The 24,049-nt window shown below is 39.5% G+C and overlaps 1 protein-coding gene and 1 pseudogene across 3 annotated transcripts in view; both read left to right on the plus strand.

The window, feature by feature from the left end:
• ANKIB1 (ankyrin repeat and IBR domain containing 1) overlaps positions 1 to 24,049 on the plus strand; it is a 101,484-nt gene that overhangs the window by 62,849 nt on the left and 14,586 nt on the right. For both annotated transcript variants that reach the window (XM_080936457.1, XM_080936458.1), the window contains exons 6-11: positions 985 to 1,193; positions 2,447 to 2,535; positions 4,832 to 4,976; positions 9,086 to 9,252; positions 12,717 to 12,805; positions 20,532 to 20,662. In XM_080936457.1, the coding sequence (XP_080792583.1) occupies positions 985 to 1,193; positions 2,447 to 2,535; positions 4,832 to 4,976; positions 9,086 to 9,252; positions 12,717 to 12,805; positions 20,532 to 20,662 (830 nt within the window). The remainder of the gene's footprint in view (positions 1 to 984; positions 1,194 to 2,446; positions 2,536 to 4,831; positions 4,977 to 9,085; positions 9,253 to 12,716; positions 12,806 to 20,531; positions 20,663 to 24,049) is intronic.
• On the plus strand, positions 5,152 to 8,184 carry LOC308435609 (dead end protein homolog 1-like; annotated as a pseudogene). Its single transcript has 2 exons — positions 5,152 to 5,184; positions 7,166 to 8,184. The product of its transcript is annotated as a dead end protein homolog 1-like (transcript).

Genomic DNA, 24,049 nt, shown 5'->3' on the forward strand with positions numbered 1-24,049 from the left:
TTAGTGGGGTGTGTGTGTGTGTGTGTGTGTGTGTGTGTGTGTGTGTTGGTCTGGCATGTGGGAGAGGTGTTTTTTTTATCTGTTCATCTGCTGATCAGTACCTAGCTTGATACCATTAGCAGTTGCAGTTAGTGTTTAGACAGGCATGGCCATCCGGGTATTGCAGTAGTGGGCTGACCTAGGATCTTATGAATCAGTGGTATGACTAGCTTATACCGTTCTGTTAATACACTTGACAGTCTCCAGTGGTGAAAAAGTCACACTCTTGGAATCCTAAAAGAGGTTTCAAGTCTCTTTCTGAGCTTGGGTAAATTAAATAACTTTCTTAATTTCTTTAATCTAAATAACTGAAAACATTATTATATAATAAATGTGCTATAATATAACCCCAAGAAAAATTATTGAGTATTCTAGCTTGTTAATTATTTTTTAATTTTGGATTTTTATGACTTGACTTTATAATAAGATTTTACTTAACTATTTTATAAATATCACAGAAAGATTATCTGTTTGAAATTAATTCATGTTTAAGTTAAATTAATTCATTAAAATTTTAATTATAACTGAATTTATTTGGGAAGTCCTTCTAATATCAGACCCTTTACCAAATGACCTTCACAACTAGAGATCATATGAAGGCAATCATAAAATTGTACTAAAAGAGGAAAGTGGCTAAATTAAACCTCTACCAAAAAAATTAGTAAAAGAATTCTAAGTGTAACATTTACTTAAAATAATAGTAGAAAATGACAGGAATTTTGAGGACATTATTAACATATTGGTACTAGTAATAAGAGTTTAAATTCCATTTTAAAATATTACTAACTTTGGTCTACATAGGCATGCCCTTGCAGTAACTATTATATATAAGTTCTCTGATTTTTAACTAGTATCTTCTTCATTTATCCTATTCCAGTTTTTAGTAGGTTTCAAAACATTACAGTTTTTGATTTTTCTTAGATACCTGTTTTGTTTTTCCTAAAGATTGGGACAGGGAGAAATTGCTTGAAGCTTGGATGTCCAACCCAGAGAACTGCTGCCAACGGTCAGGTGTGCAGATGCCAACCCCACCACCTAGCGGGTACAATGCCTGGGACACGCTGCCTTCCCCGAGAACTCCGAGGACTACCCGGTCCTCTGTCACCTCTCCAGACGAAATCAGTCTGTCTCCTGGGGATTTAGATACCAGTTTGGTATGGCTTAGTATATTTCCCATAGCTTTTAGTCTCTCAACGTTTAAGCTCTGTGATACTGTCCTGTGGACTGGTTGGTTGTATTGCTGTAACAATATCTTATCTTGTTTGAAAGCTTGGTTATTTTTGTGCTTTTGCAAATTCTTACTACTATAGAATAATTTTGTAATCTCAGCATTATAGGTTGGAAAGCAAACTATTTTCTCACCTCAGAACAGTTTGGAAAAAACATATACTACATTTTTACCTAAAAGTATTCAATGTATTCAAGTAAAGCATACTGAAATACTAAAACTTAGTGTACAGTATGCATACTTAACCTAAAATGAAAACTTTGAAATACTTCACTGAATGTTAATATTTTAAAGCATTTATAATATATTTTGATGATCATATGCTTGTTCTAGCAAAGTTTCTGAGTTCATTCAGTGCATTTTCCTAATAAATGCTTTTCCTTTAACAGGCAACAGTTCTGCCCTTGTGTACAATAAGCAAACAGCACCCTGCTGCTGTGCTGTGTGGGAGATTATGATGCATTTGACTGCTTTAGCCACTGGAAAGTTGCAATAAATAAGAAAGCCTCCCTTTGTCTATTGTAGGAACTATTTGGGAAGGAAAAATGCTATTTTATGTAATTCACATTTGTAACAAAGTTTGCTTCTCCTAGGTCATGTTAAAGGTAACATAATTTTGTATCAGACTTACTTGCTTGAACACTTTATCTTGCTATTTTGTGTGTGTGTGTGTGTGTGTGTGTGTGTGTGTGTGTGTGTGTGTGTTGAGGGGTGTGTTGAGTTAAGAGATGCTGTTACTTAAACTCAGGTGATCAACCCTTCTAGGCAAGCACTGTACCACTGAGCCACATCCCCAACCCAAATTTCTACTCTTACTATCCTGAATTGTTGTGTTCAAGACACAGTTTCTCTACTACTGTGTATTTTCCACAGTAAGCACAAAATGAAAGATACCATGCTGACGTGATTACTTTGTAGCATGCCATATGATCTTGACCTGAATAGATGCTAATGATTGATTTCTTATAATTCCCTTTCCTAATGCTCAATGCTGATTAATAGGTAAATTTGATTAAATGGGAAATATCAAAAAGACAGTCAATTTTGTAGTTTTGAAACTTAAATTTTAAAGATTTATAATTACTTTATATTTTTGTCTTTACACTATTGAACAAAATTAATATATTGCTTCTCTTTGGAGTGAGACCCTGTTAAGTCATTTTTCTTGTACATCTCCAGTGTGACATTTGTATGTGCAGTATTTCTGTATTTGAAGATCCCGTGGATATGCCCTGTGGACATGATTTTTGTAGAGGCTGTTGGGAGTCGTGAGTATGAGTAGCTTATTCATCTCTTACTATACTTAATGCTATTTTTTTCATGGAATATTGGGTACCAAGTGTAGGGATGTGGGGAGCATTACGTGAAGGAGTTAGCAATACCTGGTGGTTTGCTGCATTTGTTTTTTGTTTTGTTTTGTATTGTTTTATTCGCAGTTTTGCTGTGGTACAATTGTTATATATCCATCTACACATTAAAGATGTGTGCACCATGGAACTGTCACATAATCCAGATAAGGAGTGTCTGTTAGCTTCCCAAATTTGCTCATCAGGTTCAAGAGTCGGTAAAGTAGCTGCCCACACATTGGAAACCAAGCTCCCTTCCCAGAACACACATAATAGCATGCACTTACAGACCCAGTGTTAGAGGCAGAAAAGTCTGAACCCTGGAGCTCCTTGGCCAGCTAGTCGATCCTCATTTTTAAAAACTAACACTAGCTCCATGTTAGTGAGAGGCTCTACCTCAAAGGAGGCGGATGATAGTATTTCTAGAATAACACCTCAGGTCATCTGGCCTACACACACACACACACACACACACACACACACACACACACACACACACACACAAATACAAATGCACCCACATGTACATGTACTTGCACATTTCTGCCTCTCTGTCCTCATCTCCCACCCCCTCACCCCTGAGTATATTATAAAATGGACTGATCTGTGTTCCGGTTTCATTTGGTTAACTTTGATGTTTTCTGAAACAGTGTGAAGCAAGACTTCAATTGGAGGGAAAGACATGCTTTTCAGAAAGTCAGAATACATAAGTATACCCATTTGTTTTAGATTTTAAACATAGACTAGACTTTTAAATCTTTTAGGATCAAGTCAGTGTAGCTAATACAAGTCAACCAATTCATAAGAGTCAAACTCACATACTAAAGCAATTTTTGATACAGTTCTTGAGCAGAAATTCTACTCTGGGTATTTAGTTTCAAAGTCTTAACTATATTGTCTGAGGGAGCGATAGCTAGGTTTTAACCACTGGTGGTTCTGATGTGAAAATTGACCTTTAAGGACCTTTTTCATATAACTAGAATCATAGAAACTGTCCCTATTTCTTACCAAATACTGACCAGAAAAATGATTTGGTGTGGATTAAATTTTGTTCTTATTATTTTCCTTGATATTATACCATCTACTTAGCATTCTCCACCTGACCCATGACAGCTCTTGTCACACCAGACACCAGTAAAACAATTTGAGTAGTTGTATTGAGTTAAGAAAAATCTTTTAAAATTAAGATCAGTCTTCAGGGGACTGATGGCTTAACAAGTAATGGCATTTGCCCACTAAGCATGGCGACCTGACTGATTCTCCAAAGCCACGTTATGAGAGGGGGGTTCCTGCAAGTTGTCCTCTACCCTTTACACACACACTGTAGTTAGTGTGCATGCCCACCTCACATGAGTAAATAAGTGTAAAAAATTAAGAACACTCTTTCAGTAGCACGTAGAAAAATAAAACTTGGCTCTTAATGAAGAATAGTTTTTAAAGGGTCTTAAAAAGCTCGAAAGCCCATCTGTCTCACTTTTACCATCTCCTCTGCCTTGTGACCATAGCCAGATGCTTTGAGGCTTCTATGCCAACGACGTCAAAGGAACTTACTCTTTCTGCCCACACAGACATTCTTCCAATAGTAAGCCTCATGTGCAGTGCAGTCTTTCATATCCCTTGGTATTTCTTCCCTCTGTTCTTAAGTACAGTGAAATTAATAGGCAGCACTAAAGGAAGACGATAGGAAAATGAAAGTTGTTGATCATGACACCAGGCAGTTATAATTTAGTTGCCTGGTTTCCATTTGTTTTCTCTAGAATTGCTAAATACAGTATAATCCATGGCTAGAAATGTATCTCAAGAGAATGCTTGGCTAGCATGCATGAGTTCCAACCTTAGGATCAAATAAACCTGGTCTGCTTGGCACATACATACCTGTAATCCCAACAACATATATGAAGGGAAGCAAGAAGTTCTAGGACATTCTCAGTTATATAGCAAGTTTAAGGTCCTTCTAGGATACATAAGAACTTGTCTCAATTTTTTTTCATTAAAATACAGACTTTAAAAGTTTTTTTTCTTGCTTGTACACTGTATACGCTGTGTGGCAGAGCGAGGGAAGAAGAGTAAACCGGGTCTCGGTGAATACCATTACACCATATAGCTTTTGGTATTATTTTAATACACTCTCACAGACAATCTTCAAAAAGAAAACATTCTTAGGATATACAAATAACTTATATCCTCTTCTTTTTTTTGTCAACTGATATTTTAATAGGTTTTTAAATCTGAAAATTCAAGAAGGTGAAGCCCATAACATTTTCTGCCCTGCATATGAATGCTTTCAGCTTGTGCCCGTAGACGTCATAGAGAGTGTGGTTTCTAAGGAGATGGACAAGCGGTACCTACAGTTTGACATTAAGGTACGGTGTCGGGGTATCAATGGACAAGCGGTACCTACAGTTTGACATTAAGGTACAGTGTCTGGATATCAATGGACAGGCGGTACCTACAGTTTGACATTAAGGTACGGTGTCGGGGTATCAATGGACAAGCGGTACCTACAGTTTGACATTAAGATATGGTATTGGGGTATCAATGGACAAGCGGTACCTACAGTTTGACATTAAGGTACGGTGTCAGGGTATCAATGGACAGGTGGTACCTACAGTTTGACATTAAGGTATGGTGTCAGGGTATCAAGCCTGTGTTTTATTTTTATAGACAAAATATGTTCTCTCTTTCCCAGAAAAAAAAATAGTAATGGTGCTAGTAATTAAAACATTGAGCCAAACCAGCATTTTTTAAGTATAAAAGGCAAAATGAAACTTAACCAATGCCCCACAAGCTGTTGTCCCTTTTTATAACTGATGAAAATTGATTTCAAAGTACATATTTTCATAGAACCTTCTCTTTTCCTAACAATATTTTATATTCTTAAGAGGAATATTTACAAACAAAATTTTAACTTAGACATTGATCATTTTTATTCCAATTAATAACTTAATACAATAAATTATATTTTTGTCCTTTATCCTCTGTTTTCATTTATTGGATAATAAGAAACATGAAAAAATGTGTATGTAACTTAAAGCTTTTATTTCAGTTGCATTGTATAGATTTTTTCCTCCTCTAAACACTATTGCATACTCTTAAAAAATATCTTCTATGGTGTAAGAAGTATTATAATAATTTTTATAATATTGTTAAGATAAAATTTAGAAATTTGGTATTAAATTATAAAATAATTACACACAAATTTTTTCTAACAGTTAATCAAAAGAGTAACACAGAATGTTGGCAAACTGCCTGGAGCTTCCTGGCCTGGAGTGGATTGAAAGGAGACACAGAGTTGGACTCCAGGGTAGCTTTAAAGACTGATTGTCTCCAGACATTTTGTTCATAGCTTCTAAAAGATTTTAAAAACCTTTTTGCTTGTTCTGAGTATTGAAAGCTGCTGGCTTAGGCAAAAGTGAATTTAGCTTTTATTTCTAAGTTCTCTCTAAAAAGTTTACTATGAAAGTTCTCTAAGAAAATGGGAGAAGGGGCTTGTAAGAAAAGGGGATTAGGGATCTAAGAAAAGGGGGATAGATAGGATGAAAAAAATCGGGACAAGGAGAATGCTAAGAAAAGGGATAAAGAGACTTATACTATCCTCTCTTTGTTCTCAACACTTATTCATCTTTCAGAATACATGATCACATGGTAAAAAGTTATCACAAGTTTACACATAAATTCAAATCATAAATCATAAATCGATTAGAAGTTTACAACAAAAAATGTTTGCATGCATATTCATTAGAAGTAATTAATCTGGCTAAATATCCATTATTTGTCAAAGCCCCACAGATTCACCAAGAGTTAAAAGCCATAACTAAGTTACTAGTGAAGTTTTGTTTAGATAAACCCAGTCAATATTTTATATTCAGTCCTAGTAGCTATAATAATAAATCATTAGTTCTCTTTGTATGACTGTTTTAGTCAAGGTTTCTATTCCTTCACAAACATCATGACCAAGAAGCAAGTTGGGAAGAAAAGGGTTTATTCAGCTTACACTTCCACATTGCTGTTCATCACCAATGGAAGTCAGGACTGGAACTCAAGCAAGTCAGGAAGCAAGAGCTGATACAGAGGCCATGGAGGAATGTTACTTACTTACTGGCTTGCTTCCCCTGGCTTGCTCAGCCTGCTTTCTTATAGAAACCCAGGTCTACCAGCCCAAGGATGGCACCACCCACAATGGGCTGGGCCCTCCCCCCCTTGATCACTAATTGAAAAAAATGCCTTACAGCTGGATCTCATGAAGGCTTTTTCTCAGCTGAGGCTCCTTTCTCTGGGATAACTCCAGCTTGTTTCAATTGACACATAAAACCAGCCAGTACAGTGACCTTTAGTTAATGGTTTTATAACCTGTTGGAGTGTACTGAGTAGTAGATGCCTGATTGTTATATCGGAAGCAGTTAACTCATGACACTAAAGACTGGCAGAGTTCTCATTGCAAGAGCTTAGTAATTACTATAAATTCAGCAATTCTTGTAGAATCATCCTTAAGGTTTAAGAAATCGGTAGAGGACAGAGAATCAGAAGCCCACATTAATTTCCCAAATGGGAGTGTGAGCGATGGTGTGATAGGGTGAATCCAGAGAACAAGGCAGCTATGGTGGTGCCGGTAAAAGAGACTGCCATCTGCTGGTGCAGGTCAACAGGCAAAGTATGGCGGGCCACCCCCATGCTGAGTAGGCAGTGTGCCACAGTCAGGGTCCAAGGTATTTATCAGACAACTACCCCAGGGCTCCAACTGATCCCACTCTTCCAGCGCATGGGACACCTGTGAGTTCTGAGCCGCAGCTCTGCCTATGCATCCTATGGCTCACAGCATGATGCCCAGCCACCATTACTACGCTTCACAACCACCAGCTGTGGCCTTCTTGCCAGCTCCTGGTATGCTGAAGCATGGAGAAGTTCGAGTTGAGGGTACACGGGCTGACTCAGCCGCTCAGTCCCTGCCTTCGGAAGACGTTGCTACTACCCAGCCCTGGGTCTGTGCCCTCTCAGATTGAGCTACTCAAGTTCAGCACATACCATTTCATCTGCTGCCATGGCCAAAAGTGCCCTGGTAGAAGAGCAGTCACCCCTCTATGGAGAGTAGGTGGCTGTGGAGTGGCTCAAATCAGACCTGAAGCAGCACTTCCACCAACAGCTTGTGGGTCCCTCACTGTGGTTTCTAAGGCCAGATGTCAGCCAGCTAGCCCAGACCAGGGACAAGCTGGGGTCCCAAGGGGTTCGGACTACAACTGCTGTGTCACTGAATGAAGCTAGGCATCCCAGTGTTCCTTACCAAGTGTTTAGGAACAGAGCCTGCCGGCTGTCATCACTTCTGGTACCAGGTTGTGATATCTGGGCATCCAGTGCCTTTCAATGGCCTCATTTGGGTTGTGCTGGCCTCTGATTGGCAGGATGGTTATGAGGTGGCCAAGGATACTGTTGTCTGCACAACTGCTGGAGACACTGAGTGAATCTAGGACCAGCTTATGGTCTACTGGGGCTGAAGCAGGTACCTCTTGTTTAGCAGTTACCTCTTGTGTTTACAGGCACCCTAAATGGATAAGCAGAGCCTGTGCCAACCTCTAGCCCAACAGGCCTGGACAGCCACTGCTTAATCCCAAGGCCTGGTGACAGCGGGTGACCAAGGCTGGTGATAGCGTTCCCTACTGAGACAGGACCCTGTCACACCTAAGTGCTACTTTAGTTGTGAGGAACCTTGTCCTCCCCCACTGATCCCAGCCTGATTAGACCTCTGACCTACTATCCTTAGTCAGTTCCCAGCTTGACAAATCCACACAAGAGCTTACTATGAATCTTTGTTTTTATCTGGAGAGCTGGCTGAACCAAAGAGCCCTTTTTCCTACAACACGTGTCACTGGTTTGGGCTTATGTGGCTTTTGTTTTTTTGTACTGGTTTTATTTAAAACCCTGGTTGGCTTTAAAAGAAAGAAAGAAAGAAATCATATACTTGCCTGTGTACTGTCACTACAAGACAGTAGATCTTCATTGTTCTACATTGTTCTACAGAGCTCAAAAGGGTGGGCTAATAACCAGTGAGTTTGTTAATAATAACAGGAAAGGCACATTAATAGCAGGAATCTTTCCTAAGATGAATCTCTCCTGTGCCTTGCCTACCAGAGTTCCATCATAGGTCTTAATCCAAGGCGGACCCATCTCAGGAAGATCACCTCTAATTATTAGCTTGTTGGCTCCTGACAGCAAATCATTTTTAAGTTAGACATTTTTTATGCAATAATTGCATCTTTACCTTATTGTCATTTACCTGCTTTTTAGGTTAAAGAAAAGAGAAGGATTTGAAAATCACTCTATTCCTTAAATTGCCATGTTTTTGATTCTGAAGTATTAGCTTTCTAGTACTGTTTTTAATATTTTTCTTTTATGTACTTTCAGTTGCTGTAGAGATGCACTCTGTTTTAGAATTTGCAGCTAAAATTGTTTCTTGTTTTTTCTTACGATTTTTAAACAGGCCTTTGTTGAAAATAATCCTGCCATTAAATGGTGTCCTACAGCAGGTTGTGAAAGAGCTGTCAAGCTGACAAGACAGGGGCCCAGTCCATCCGGGTCTGACACACTCAGCTTCCCATTGCTAAGAGCCCCTGCTGTAGACTGCGGCAAAGGACACCTCTTCTGCTGGTTAGTATAAGACAGGCTGCAGTCAGCCTTAACACTTTGCTGACAGTTTCTATAGGTACTCTGAACCGGATCAGGTGTTTAAATTATAGCATACTTGGTACTATTTTTAGTAATTTAAGAAAGTGTAGGGGCTGGAGAGGTGGCTCAGTGGTTAAGAGGTTCAGACTGGCTGATGGTTAAGACTGCTCTTCCAGAGGATCAAATCCCAGCAACCACATGGTGGCTCACAACCATTTGTAATGAGATTTGATGCCCTCTTCTGGTGTGTCTGAAGACAGCTACAATGTACTCATGTACATAAATAAATAAATCTTTTTTTAAAAGTGTAACAAACAGGTCATAACTGTTGTGGGTGTGATATTGCCACCATACTGAGTCTTTTAAAAATGTGGTTATATTATTTAATTGAATTATTTTTTTAATGCTCTGGATTGCATCCTCTTGTATCCGTGTTACCCATAAGGAAACTCAGTCAGACACTTGGTGTTGCACTGTTCAGTAACAGCAGAAAGGGAACTGAGAACCCACTGTTGACTCCAGAGCCCATTTCCTTCTTACTCTGTAATAACAAAATTGCTAACTGTAGGTTATAAAGTTCTTAGTTTCATGTCTTCATAAACTAGGAGCCTTTGGCAACTGTTCTAAGCCAGGCCTTTTTAGGATACTAAGCAGTCTTTTTGAGATTTTCATCTTGGACTTCAGGTTCTCCAAAATGAGTTCTTAGGTGACTATAAAGCCTGGCCCCACTTAAGAGCGTGTGACTACTGCTTTTAAGTGTATTGTATTTTACTTACTTTGTAGTGCCTCCTGGGTACTGAATAAAACTGAACTGGTGATGAGTTAATATCGCAAAGGACATGTCACTCAGCATGCGCCACACTCTCGTTTATTTAGAGTAGATTAAATTAACTAAGTCTTACTTAATTAGTAGATTAGAAAAAGTATTCTTTTGTGTACTTCCAGAACTATGAAATATTGTGTCAATACACTTCTTAATGTTTAGAAATGTCCTGTGTGTTTGCATGTGTGTATTGTGTGAGTGAATGCACTCACAGTGTACAGATAGAACACATAGTGCACGTGTGAGGTAGAGGTAACTGTGGGAGGCAGTTCTTTCCCTGCACCTTCTGAGTTCTAGGGATCAAATCCCGGTTGTCAGACTTGACAGCAGGCGCCTTCACCACCTGAGCCTAAACACACTTTGAATTTTAGATTAAGACTCTAGTCTTCTAAGTCAAGGTCCCATCTAGCACTACTAATATTAGAAAGGCACAGTTAAGGGACCTGTCCCTGCCCACCATGCCTGGTTCCTGCTGTTACTAAAAAGCAAAAACAAACATGTTGGAGGTTAGAGGTCAGCTAATTACTATGTAGACCTAGTTTTAAAAGTAAAATTTTGTTGGAGCACAAGTAAGGCCTCTACTACCTGTTTCCTTTTCAAGAGAAGATATATCAGTGTAGCCTGGCTGTTCTGGAACTTACTCTGTAGACCAGGGTGGCCTTGAATTCACAGACATCTGCCTGCCTCTGCTTCTGCCTCCACAGTGCTGGGACTAAAGGCTGCATCCCCACACCCAGCCTCACCGAATCTTTTTTTCAAAACTTTTTCGTGACCCCTAGACACCCTATGACTCTGAAGCAGCTGTCCTCCCTCTTTTTCTCCCCAGCAACCATTGATAACTATTGCTTTATTTTCTTTCTCTGTGAGTTGGCCTAGTCTACATTGGTAGCAGTGAAATCCTTCAGTTTTTTTTTTTTTTTTTTTTTTAATCTGGATTATTTCCCTTAAGAGAATGAAGGTCATTTGTTAAAAACACTTGGTCCCCAGCTGATACACTGTTTAGGGACATTGTAGAGCCTCTGCAAAGTGGGCCTAATTTGAGGGAGTATTTTGTTGCTGTGTAACAGGTGGGACCCCAGCCTTCATACCTTCCCTACTGTGATGATGAGTATCTGCTTAAACCATACACCAGAGTTAAACCTACCCTTCTCTAAGATACTCTGTCACGGTGTTGCTTTGTCACAGTGAAGACACAGGTAGTGATACAATACCTAACATGGAATCATTGTTAGATGATAATTCTATTTCACTTTATAGAAACCACCAATGTGTTCCTCAGACAGCTATGTCATCATTAGCACTTCCATCAGCAGTGCCCAAAGGTTCCAGTTTTTAAGTTCTCAACACTTGTTATTTCTAGTTTTCAGTGATAATTATAAAGTATGAAGTAAAACTAGTATTAGTGCATTTAAATATAGTGAAATATTAACCTCTTAGCTAATTTTTTAAAGATGTATATATTTAATGTAATGTAGCTGTCTTCAGACACACCAGAAGAGGGCATTGAATTCCGTTACAAATGGTTGTGAGCCACCATGTGGTTGCTGGGAATTGAACTCAGGACCTTTGGAAGAGCAGTCAGTGCTCTTAACCGCTGAGCCATCTCTCCCGCCCTATCCCCTTAGTTCTTAACAAACTTGATCTTTACAAATATCTTTATTTAAGAAGGTGGTAGTAATAGTGTTAATATGTCTAGATTTGGAATATCTCTCCCTATGACACTTTCTAGTACACAGTATAACACAATGCTGACTCAAAATGACTAAGTTTATAAATGGTTTAAGCTCTTTATTAAGAGTTGGGTTCTGTCTTTGTGTTTAGTGCTGTGAACAGACACCATGACCAAGGCAACTCTTACAATAACAACATTTAACTGGGGCTGGCTTACAAGTTCAGTCCATTATCGTGAAGACAAGAGCATGGCAGCATCCAGGCAGGCAACAACTCCTAACAGTGCCATTCTCTGGGCCAAGCATATAGAAACAGTTTTCACAGGTTCTAATACATTCATAGAAGGAACATAAAATTGAGTCTCAATTGATAGGTTAATGTTTTCAGTTATTTATATCTAATTTCTGAGATTCCATAAAAGTAGCTGTGATTGATTATGGAGATTTCGAAGGTAAGTATAACTACACACATGTTTTGTAGTGCTGGGAAGATGGCTGTATGGATAAAGTGCAGAGGTCTATGACGTTAGCACCGAGGGCTGAGGTGACTAGACGCAGTTACAACTACATAGCGTAGGCTCTGCCCTCCAGCACTAACAAGCCTCGAAGACAAAGGCAGTGCTAACAGGACACTCACCTCCAATAGTCAGAACCTGAGTGAGGCTAAAGCACGGTTGATAAAGTTGTTTCATAGCTCCTAAAACTGCAGCACTAAGTCATATTAGATCAGCTATGTGTAACTTTTAGGATATATAACCATACTGATTTTAAAAAGTTGGACTGAAGTTGTCTGGCTTTGGACTCTCATTTTCAAAATCTCTTAAAATGCTTCATATCTTATTTGTACCTTAATTTTTTCAATTGGAAAATTGGATGAGTGTTTACCACCTATGTTTTTTATCCAGATGGTGATAAGGAATATTTTTCAATGGCTTTTCTGTTCCGTCTCTTAGGGAGTGCCTTGGTGAAGCACATGAGCCTTGTGACTGCCAAACATGGAAAAGCTGGCTCCAGAAGACAGCTGAAATGAAGCCGGAGGAACGTGAGTGGACTGTGCATGGCTGTGGTACATATTCCCTGTGGGCTTTCAAAGGAGCCTTGGCTAGTTCTCAGAATCTGTGCATTAGAGAGGTGCCCAGTGCTAGTGTCAGGCCCATGGCCACCATGGCCTCTCCCACTTAGATCCTTTTGGGGGTAAGTATAGACAGGGCAAAATCACAGGCGTATCTTCACTTTTAACAGACTTTTTAGCCTAAGTTACAACTGAAGGTCATGTTTAACCTTCGCACAAAGCCCTTTTCATCCTTGGGTGAGCCACCTTGTTTTTCTGTACTTTGCAATTTTTCTTTTTCTTTTTTCATGAAAATAGATTCTTCTCATATACAGTACATACTGACTGCAGTTTCTTCTGTCTCTCTCCACTCTTCCCAGCTGCCCAGCCTCCACTCTCCCCCTTAATTTCTTTTCAGAAAACAGCAAACCTTCAAGAGAAAAAGCAAACCTAACTTCCCCCCACCCCAGCTACATTAAGACAAGGCAGTAAGACAACCCAATAGGAGGAAGAGTTCTAAGAGCAGCCAGAAGAGTCAGAGACACAATGCTCCCGATACACCCCAACCTAAACAACCCCAGTGTGTACACAGACCCATGCAGGCCCCATGCCTGCCACTGCTGTTTCTTTGAGGCCCTGTGAGCCCTGCTCAGTTGATTCAGATACTGAGACCTCTGTAAGCACATTATCTCTGCTCTGTGATAGAACGGATCCAAAGTGACGTTATTAATCCCATTTTACAGATGAGATAGCACCTGTATTGACTGGCATAGAGCATATATCAGGTGATAGATTTTATGCATCTCTGAAGGATTCCTTTTTACATTCTTCCCAATAGCATTTTCTATATTTAAAAAATGAATACATTTTTTAAAGTAATACAAGGCAAGATTTAGTGAGGGTCTTCTCTTTTAGATAATGGAGTTTGTTTGAAGTGTTGCAAATCAGGATCAAGAATTCACTTGGCAAACCAATACTTCAGAGCAAATCACATAATAAAGATGATGTGAGCCTTTAGGAAGGGCAGAGAGTCGGAGAATCTTTCAAATTATATAGCATATGGTAACATACAGTCAGGTAGACATGAGAACAACTGACTGCAATTGAAGGGAAAAAGAATACCGCAGGGTCTTCCTGAAAGCGGTGAACTATGAATTGAGTGTGAGCTTCTCTGCAGAGACTAAGGTATGTCGTAGGCATTTGTGCTTGCATCAGAGTATCACTTGGAGAGAGACTGGCAGGAGTGAGGTCTTTGGGCGTGGGTTATGTGAGAGAATTACCCATTGCCCAAGGACAGGCCTCAGAACTGTAGATCCTTGAGGTTCATGTTGTCTGATGAGTTGGAATGTCACTTGTTCTTAATAGAATGAGCCATGAAGTATATTATTTAAACAGAATATAAATTTATCAAACACTTTTTATCAGAATAGCTGGTAACTGTAGAAGCGCAGCTTTAATGACAGATAGACCAGTGTTTGAGATGTTGAGCTTTTAAGTTTGTGACACAAGATAGACCATTATACCACTATTCGGAGTTAGCAAATTCAGAAAAAGAAGATACCTTCTAGGAAAAACAATGGCCCTTGATATGCACACTTCGAATGTGTGGTAGTCACAGGAGAAGTGGTTGAAGTTGTCCAGTGGAATTCTAGAAGTGCTTGTCTCAAGCATAGTAGAAATATTAAGAATAGTTAGTAATTTATTTTAAATGTTGTCTTCTTTATTTAAGTACTGTTTTACAAGAATATAAAATTCAGATACCATCCATTTACGTTTTAAATAAGTGTCATAGATATTGTGAGAGAGTATTATTCCTGCGATGAGGGGAAAGATGGAGTCAGTCATCTCTAAGAGAGGGTGATAGATTTGATTCATAAACTGAATACTTAAAACCACGTCAGTGTTCTTATGGAACACTTTAAGGGACAGGGTGAAGTAGCTTTGTGAAACATGGCTTAGTCAACAACTGAGTGCAGTGGGGCAGTGTGGGAGGACGCAGTGAGTGCTGGAGCTGTGCAGGTGAAAGGAGCAGAGCAAGCCTGGCTGCAGAGACATCGGACGGGTCTAACAGACTGATGACTAGGAGATGCATGCTTCGGTTGCTCAAGCCATGGTATAGCTAATATGCGGGTATGTGAGTGTAACCTGTCTGAGACCACTGCACACTATCCAGCTGAGAGAGGGGCTCTGAGGGCTTAAGTGGACATGGGCGTTTAAAGAAACTCAGTGTAGTGTCAGTGTTTTCAATCTAGCATGTTTCCTAGTTGCCTAGAAGATTGCTGTGCTACAGGACGTAATTAGTCTAGCATACTGTTTTATTCTAAAACAGAATATGGTTCAAGGATCTGGTTTGAAATGTAAAGCAAATATTGAGGCAAAATATGTTTAGAGGACTTGTATTAATTACTTTCTATTGCTGTGATAAAGTGCCATGAGCAAGCAAGAGAAGGAAAAGTTTATTTGTGCTTAGGGTTGCAGAGACCTAAGAATTCATGATGTCATACCATGTCAGCTAGCACCAGACATGGCAGCTGGAGCAGCACGCTCAGAGTTTGCATCTTGTCAATAAGCATGAAGCAAAGAGAATGAAATAGGAGTGGGACAAAGCCTTAAGCTCTCAAAGCCTATACCCAGGGACATGCTTCATCCAGAAGGGCACACCTCCTAGCCTCCCCAAACAGCACCATAGGGGAGACATTTCCAATTGCAGGCACCACAGGAAACATGCATGGTATTTGTGCAATAGAAGTTGAGAGACACAGCTTTCTTCAGTCATCTTTTATGCTTACCTGGCCTTTCTGGTGACACAGCTGCCTTCTGTAGCTGATCTAAGTAAACACATGGGTCCATCAGACTGTACCTGGGTGTGGTGTGCAGCATTGCTGCTGTGGTCTGATGTCGTCTTCTCTATTGAATGCAAATAGACCCTCCCACAAGGAAGCGCTGTGTAATCTGTTAATGTAAGCAGCTCATTTGGCCTCATAAGCCTTCACTTACCAGTACCTTTTGTTGAAAATGCTTTCTTTTTTCCAGTGTGTATTTCTGCCTTCTTCGTCAAAATCAGGTGTTCATAGATATTGAATTTATGTGTAGGTCTTTGATTCCATTGATCAACATGACTGATTTTGTGCCAATGCCATGCTGTTTTTATTACTATAGCTCTATTATATAAATTGAGGTTAGAAATGGTGAGACCTCCACCAGTTTTATTATTTGGGATTGTTTGCACTATCCTGAGTTTCTTTGTGTTTCCATATGAAGCTGGAAATTCTCCTCTCAAGATCTGTGAAGACTTGTGATGGAACTTTGATGGGGTTGCATTGAGTATGCAGATTGTTCTTGGTAGGATGGCCATTTTTGCTGTTAATCCTATTGCTGCACGAGAATGGGAAAGTTTCTATCTTTTGATATCTTCAATTTCGTCTATCATTCAATCTTATATTTTTTCGGTTAGAGTTACTGTTGGGAGATGTGTAATTAGTATTACATGTTGTATCATGTATATGGCCAGAAAGGGTGCCTATGACAGACTAAAACAGTTCTACCTAGTCTAGCTTAGTGAACCAGTGGGTTTATTGGGGTTACTTATAGGAGCGTGGAGGGTTCAAAGGCAGCTGTATCATGAGAAAGTTCACCCCAGCTTGCCATGACTTAAAAGCTGTGTTCCTACAGTTCCTTTACAGCTTGGAGAAATCTCAGCTGGTTGGAAAGTCTTCTCTCCCCAATAACTATTACTTCTGATATAACCTTGGGGACAGAGCCTTGTGAATCTTGTAACTTTCAGGAGTTTCCCAAGCCATGTAAATTTCCTCTTCTTCCTGAATTGCCTTCCTCCAGAGGCAGTGTTTTATTAGGGCAGCACAGCGCTACAGTTATTCCAGACCCGTAGATAAGTTCCTGTTCTGGAAGGAGAGGTAAAAGCCAAGGCTGAGAAGAGGTTAGTGGTGAGCCTTGAGAGTACTTTTGCATGTGATATGGATCCTGTGGTAGGAGGAAGAAGGAAGTGTAAGATTAGCAAATGGGGTGTATAATGTTTATGTTGGCCAGAGATAGACTGCAAATTTAAAAATAACCATTGAATTGTCTGAATGAGATTTTGATCCAGAAAGATGGAAAGTTGGGAAGAATGTTAGAAAACAGGATAGAGGAAGCAGTGTTCACCTGCAAAGTACCTAACAGAAAGGAACGAAGTCAGGATTACACTGAGACTCAGTTCCAAGAGAAAGAAAGGCGTGGATGTTTTCTCATGACGCTTGGGTCCCACCCAGGGGTTACTGTGTAGGCCACGCTGTGTAAGTCTGTGTATGATATCCATGGAGCTGAAAGCGGACAAGAGTGAGACAGCTCATTTAACATGTAAAGTGATATTCTGAAGAAGGAAAGCATGACTAAATGTTGTTAAATGCTGACACGTTCCTTTGTATTGCAAGTACGTTTCTTTGTACCTTAGACCAAAAAATGTAATAACAATCACATAAGCATTTTTAAGACAGCCTCTTCCTAGCTTAGCTATTCAGGCTGACTTGAAACTGATGGTCGCCCTGCCTCAACCTCCTAGGCACCTGAGATTCAGGCACCAGCCGCTACACTCAGCTCTCATAAGCATTTATTTTTTTCCTTTTTTAAAACCATGTTTATAGGTTGATGAATTGTTTTCTCTTAGCCCCAGGTTTCTAGTCCTTGAATGGTGAAACTCAAAAGAAGTGACACAAACAAATTAGTGAGAAAACGTATTAGAAATACACTAAAAACCAACTGATTAGCATTTAAAGCACTAAATTCTCTTGTGTTTAATCAGTACAAGAAGTAGATTTAGTTATACTGTATGTGATAAAATGGTAAATTTATAAAATGTGCAGATGATTTATATATTCTCTAAATGATTGATGATAGAATAGAATTCAAATGGTTTATTTAAAGCCAGTCTTTAAAAGCAGCTTCTGAGTGTGTGTGTGGATGTGTTGGTGTGTATATAAGTGCATGTGAAGGGATGTGCATATGTGTGTATACCTGCTGTCTACATTTTGGTTCTACTAAATAGGTTTAAATTCTGTTATATTCTGGCACTAGTAAATGTCTTAACACAAAAGCCTAACACATCAATATTAAGAAAACATGATTAAACTATGTTAGACATAAAAGTGAGGTTAGTGGAAGGGTTTGAAAGTAGGTGGGGCTAGGAGTACTCACTGGACAGACATGCATCACAAGTGTCCAGAGGGTGGGTTCGGAGAACTGAGAGGGAAGGTGTTTCCCCAGTTTTATTGTAATAGTAATTGGTCAATTTCTAAGTTTAGTTGTCATCGTATAACCCTACAGTACAGTTAGAAGCAAGCTTTCTCCAAGAGTAGAAGAAAAGTATTGTGTTATGTATCACACAGTGGCTTTGTTTCAGAGGCTTTGTGCTGTATTTATTACAACAATGAACAATACGGTCATAAGAATATGCTAGAACCTCCAAGCTAAAAATAGCGTTGATGTTGAAAAGAGAAGAAAGGCCCCTTCTTTTAAACAATAATTAGGTGTTTTAAATATGTTTAGATTTTTCTTCATTGCTTCCACAGCTTGACCACAGTAGCCATACTGAGCTCCTTCTCAGATTTCTGTCCTCACCAAATGATATGATTCTCCCGCCAGCCATTTTCTCTCAAGTAGAAACTGACATGGCCTGCTCACCTCACTCCTGCTGTTGCCTCTCTTGGCTGTGTAGAATCAAAAGCCAGTATTTTGCAGTCAACAACAACAGGAGCTGTGATGTTGTGGGTCCAGACATACACATGTATCTTTCAGGGTCAGTGCAGCAAGACTACCCCTCTGTGCTGCGAGGGTCCATGAAAAGGCTACTCCACTTCCTAAGGGTTGTTCATCCCCAGCTGCTGTCCTCCTTTTGTCATCTCATACCTGTGGATTGGGTAAATGTGCCTTTTAAAACACAGTCTCGTTTCTCCTCTGGTTTGGACAGTACAACTAAAACCTTACTGTAGCCTCTTTCCAAAGGTGCGTGCAGCTAGAACCTTGACTTGAATGGGCCACAGACAGGGTTCAGAAGTGACTCCTGACATCATTTTCACTACAGAAGTAAGGTTTCCCAGTGCAGTTAGAGGTAGAAAATAAAACAAAACCTGCAGATCCCTGCCAGTCTAACAGGAATAATAACATTTTAATTTTACCTTTTAAGTTGCTAGGGGTCAGTTAAAATGAAATATTTAGAATCTTTAAAAACTGTGGCTTTCCTTAAGATAACAGATCTCAAATTACAGCAGATTAAATTGAATTTAAGAAGAAATTTATAAAGTTGATATAGAGTAAGCACTGAGCCATGTATCCCTAATCCCTAAGAGAAACTTGCCAAGTGAATGGGTCAGGTCCTGAAGGACTTCACACTGCTTACCGAAGTGATTAGATTTTATCTTCTAGCCCTTTACTAAGGAAAGCAGATAAATGCTCTTAAGCAGAATTTTATTTTCCAAAGATCATTGTGCAGGTAGTATTGTGGAGGATAGAAGGAAAAAGGAACTGGGAAGACAGGTTGGTTTTCTCTCTTTCTGCTGTCTAGGCAAGAGATGAGAAGGATCTTAGCTAAAACAAAAGAGAATGGGGATGGAAAGAAAAGGAAAGAGTGGAATTGGCCATGTTCTGTAAGTGAGTAAAGAAAGAGAAACATGTCTGAAGAGATGAACTTAGTTGTAGGAATTTCCCATTGGATTTTCTTATCTGAAGTAATCACAGATTAAAAACAGAAGAAGAAGAAAAGGAAAAGGTAGTGTTCTTGTTTAATTGTTGCACTCTGGAGGCTGAGGGCCGGGTTCTAAATTTGTAAATAGCCTGGACTATGAATATCAAACCCTGCCTCACAAAACAGATACTGCTGTTTAATGCTTTCCACTATGAAGAATCCCTGATCATTTTGTTTGCAATTAGCCTATTTTAAGAAATTATAGTTTAGGGGCTGGAGAGATAGTTTAATCGTTAGGAACACCCATTCCTCCTGCAGAAGACCTGGATTTGGTTCTTAAACCATAAGGTGGCTTACAACCATCTACAACTTCACTTCCAAGAGATCCAACACTCTTTTCTGACATCTGCAGGGACCAAGCAGATACATAAATGCAGGCAAAACATTTATACACGTAATATAAAATTACTAAAAGAGACAATAGTCTAACACAGTGGTTCTCAACCTTTCTAATGCTGCAACCACACAAGTTCTGGGTACCTGTGTGGGCATGCCTACATATGGGCACACCTGCCTGGAGTGGGGCAGCAGTGTCTCAGTTCCTAAGGCCATTCAAAATACGCGTTTTACATTGGCCTTAGGGCCCCTGAGAAAGGTCATCCCCCAGGTTGAGAACTGCTGCTCTAAGGCAATCACTCTTTCTATACTTTTCTTGAATATGATAGTTACTTTTTTTGTCATGCATAATAGTTACTTTAAACAAAGCACATACTCTTTTAAAAAAAAAAACTTTGGTTCATCCCCATTTTTATTTGTATAGATTTACAGAGAAATTTCTTTTCAAATAGGTTTTCTAAGAATGTTGGAACAGAACTTCCTATACTATTGAAAATGAAGAAGTTTTTTAAATCTTGCCCTAGACACTAAAAGGAAAAACAAACACATGAGTACCATGGAGAGAGCCTGCAAAGTAAAGCCTAGTTTCCTCCCCTGGACTTGTATGCTTAACCATGTATTGTGTTTGTGCTCCATATCTCAAAGTCGTTGGAGTCAGTGAAGCCTATGAGGATGCTGCCAATTGTCTGTGGCTGTTAACTAACTCCAAGCCTTGTGCAAACTGTAAGTCTCCAATACAGAAGAACGAGGGCTGCAATCACATGCAGTGTGCCAAGGTAAGATGCTGACACGCACTTCCATGCTTTCTCATGCAAGTCTTAATTTAGTCTGTACTACAAAACAAGATGGTGTTCTGCTAACAAACTCATCAACCAAATAAATAATTCAGTTCTTTACTACACTGAAGATTTAAAATTCCTAAAGAGACCCACTTAGCTGAAACCTTTAATGGATTGAAAAGAAGTCTGTGCTCTCTTGATTTCATTGTAGAAAAAAAAAAAAAGCTTCCTACATTTTAAAAATCTTGGAATAAGGTTATTAATACTATATTAATTCATGCCTTTATTTCTGTATTTTGTTTGGAAACTAGTAATATTCTCATTTTTCCTTTATTAGAAGGACCATCTAGGTTTTTGAGCAATGTTTTAAAATATTAAGACAATGTAGTTTTCTCATTTAGAAAGTGAAAAAAACTTAAAATAGTTAAGACTAATAAAATTTATTAACATTACTCTGAGAATAGTTGATTTTTTTTCTCCTTGAGCCAGTGCTCATTGAATTATAACTTGGAAAAGAATGGAAGTTACAAAATTATCTTACAAGTTTATATTATAGTAAAATTAATGGAAAGAAATGGGCTTCTTGAGGCAGCAGTGAATCCCTGGGGATTAGAAGGAAAAGGCCTACTGTTGGTTTCTAAGAAAATTACCCAATTTTAGTTCATCTAAGAATAGGACAAAATCATTTTCTCTAAATATGATTTCATCTCAAGTTCCCTGTTTGGTTTTATTCTTAAGAAACGTGATGTAGATTTCCTAAATGTGCACAGATGTATACATTCGCCATAAACCATCAATAAGCTGACTGTTGGGGTAGATGCCAGTATTTCTTTCCTGTCCTTCACAGCACAGTTATAAGTACTTGATAAATACAGACTACTGGAAGGGTATTTTCATGAATTAATCAAGCTGATAATATAAAGGTACCACATTAAACAGATGTTTCTTGAAATTCTCTGGGGTTTAAAACAAACATTTATTTACAAGATCTGTAAATGTAAGAACCTTATTTTGTATACTATTTTAATTGTTCAAATCAAAAATATAAACTGAGTAGTTTATAAAGCCATGATAGTGTGTGACTCTAATCCCAGCACTCTGTAGGCAGAGGCAGGTCATCTATGAGACAAGCCTGGCCCACATAGCAAGCTCTAGACCAGTGAGTTATACAGTGAGACTATCTCCAAAAAGAAAGAAAATAAAACTAAAAGGTGGTATTCTTATGTTGACTTAGGAAACTTACCTAGAAGATAACCTCATGCACACAGTTGAATCCTTTAGAGTATTTTTCAAATATGTAAATAGGACGTGTCATGAAAAGTTGAATCCATGCTATAGCGTGTAAACAATTTCATAGTCTGCTGGGCTGTTAATGGTTCTTGTGGATTATAATAGATTACATTGTCTGAAATCTTTAAAAGAATGGCATGTTTGTTCATCTGGACACTTTTTAATTTCCTCTTTAAAATGTTTAAATTTTTTTTTACATCTTTACTTAGAATGCTGTATTAAAACATCACCCACTACACCCCATTCCATCCTTTTTATCCTCTAGCTCCACCTTCCACTCCAGGCTTCTCCTGTTGTCCCTGCTTGGACTTCTGAGTCCCTGGAAGTGACTCAAAAGAGTCCCCAAGTGAGAGAGGAAAGAGCTGGAGGCTCTCAGTGGAGGATCACCAGGTCCCTCTCCTAAGCCCCCGGGAACACCCTGACCCTGTCTAGTGGCCAAGGGCACCTGCTGGCCAGCTGCTAACTGGCACCTGTCACCATCCAATGTTTTTTGAGATCTAATATTCAGTATTATGGGGATAAAAAGATGGGTCAGAAATTAAAGAGTGTTTGGTGTGCAGTATTGAGAACCGGACTTCAGATCCCTGGACCCATGTAACAAGCCAGGAATCCTGCAAATGCCTGAAACTCCAGCTCCAAGGATTCCAACATCTTCTGGCTTCTGTAGAGGCATGGGCACCCAAGCACACATATATGTGCACACTACAACAGACACACAAACATATTTAAATAATCTCTCTCCTTTTTGTTTATTATTCTCTCATACATTCCAACTGAATGCTCTACTAGATCCACATCCCTCCTCACAATCCACTGCTCCTCCATTATCCTTCAGGAAAGAACAGGCCTCCCAGGGATATCAACAGAAACCGCGAGCACGGCATACCAAGATGCAATAAGACTAGGCACAAACCCTCATATCAAGGCTAGACAGAGCAACTCAGTAGGAAGAAAAGAGTCCCAAAAGCAGGCAAAAGAGTCAGACACCCCAGACCCTGTTAGGAGTTCTACAAAAAACTCAAGTTAAATAACCACAGCATGTATGCAGAGGACCTAGCACAGACCCATCCTGGCTTCAGTGATTGCTGCTTCAACCTCTGGGAGTCCCATGAGCCCTGCTTAATTGATTGAGTGGACTGTGTTCTCCTGGTTTCCTTGAACTTTCTGGCTTCTACAATCCTTCCTTCCCTCTTCGGAAGGAATCCCTGAGCTCCAAGAGGAAGGACCTAATGGGCTCTCTCTACTTGATATTTGGCTATGGGTCTCTGCTCCTACCAGCTGACAGAGAAGCCTCACTGATTGGGCTAGGCACTGATCTGTGAGTATAGCAGAGTATCATTAGGAATCATTTCATTGATTTTTGAGGGTAAGGGGACACAGTACTGTTTGGTTTTACGCAAGGTCTCTGAGCTACCCAGCCTCCAGGTCCTGGCCATCCAGGCAACGTTGGACATGGTTTCCCTCCCATGGCATAAACCTCATTAGATGAGTCATTGGTTGGCCACTCCCACAAGTCCTGTGCAACCACTGCCCCAGCACATCTCGTAGCCAGGACAGATTATAAGTCAAAGGTTTTGTGGCTGGGTTGGTGTCCTAGACTCGCTGGTGGAAGCCTAGAAGATTGCCAGATCTGGCTTCATGTCCTCCATTACTATGAGTCTTCATTATGGTCACCCTCGTAGGTTCTAGAGAATTTCCAGTGCATTAGGAATCCACTTGGACCTCTATATTCCCCCAAATTCTGGTCATCCATCATCCCCCACCCCCAAACCTGATTCCTCCTGTTCCCATCCTTACCTGTCCCTAGTCTACCCACAAAATCTATTTCCCCTTCCCAGGGAGAATCATGAGTCCCCCCAGATCCCTCCTTGTTATTTAGCCTCTCTGTGGACTGTAGTGTGATCATCTGTTTCTAACCACTAATGTCCACTTATAAGTGAATATAAACCATGCTCATCCTTCTGTGTCTGGGTTACCTCACTTGGGATGCAAATCTTTCATTCTTAAACATTTTAAATTATACTTTAAATATTTTAAATATAGAAATGTCTTTCATTTGACACTATAGAAAATTTGTGTTAAAACCTAAAAAAC

Source organism: Micromys minutus (assembly GCF_963924665.1).
Source record: "Micromys minutus genome assembly, chromosome: 23".
In the NCBI taxonomy this organism is placed as follows: Eukaryota; Metazoa; Chordata; class Mammalia; order Rodentia; family Muridae; genus Micromys; species Micromys minutus.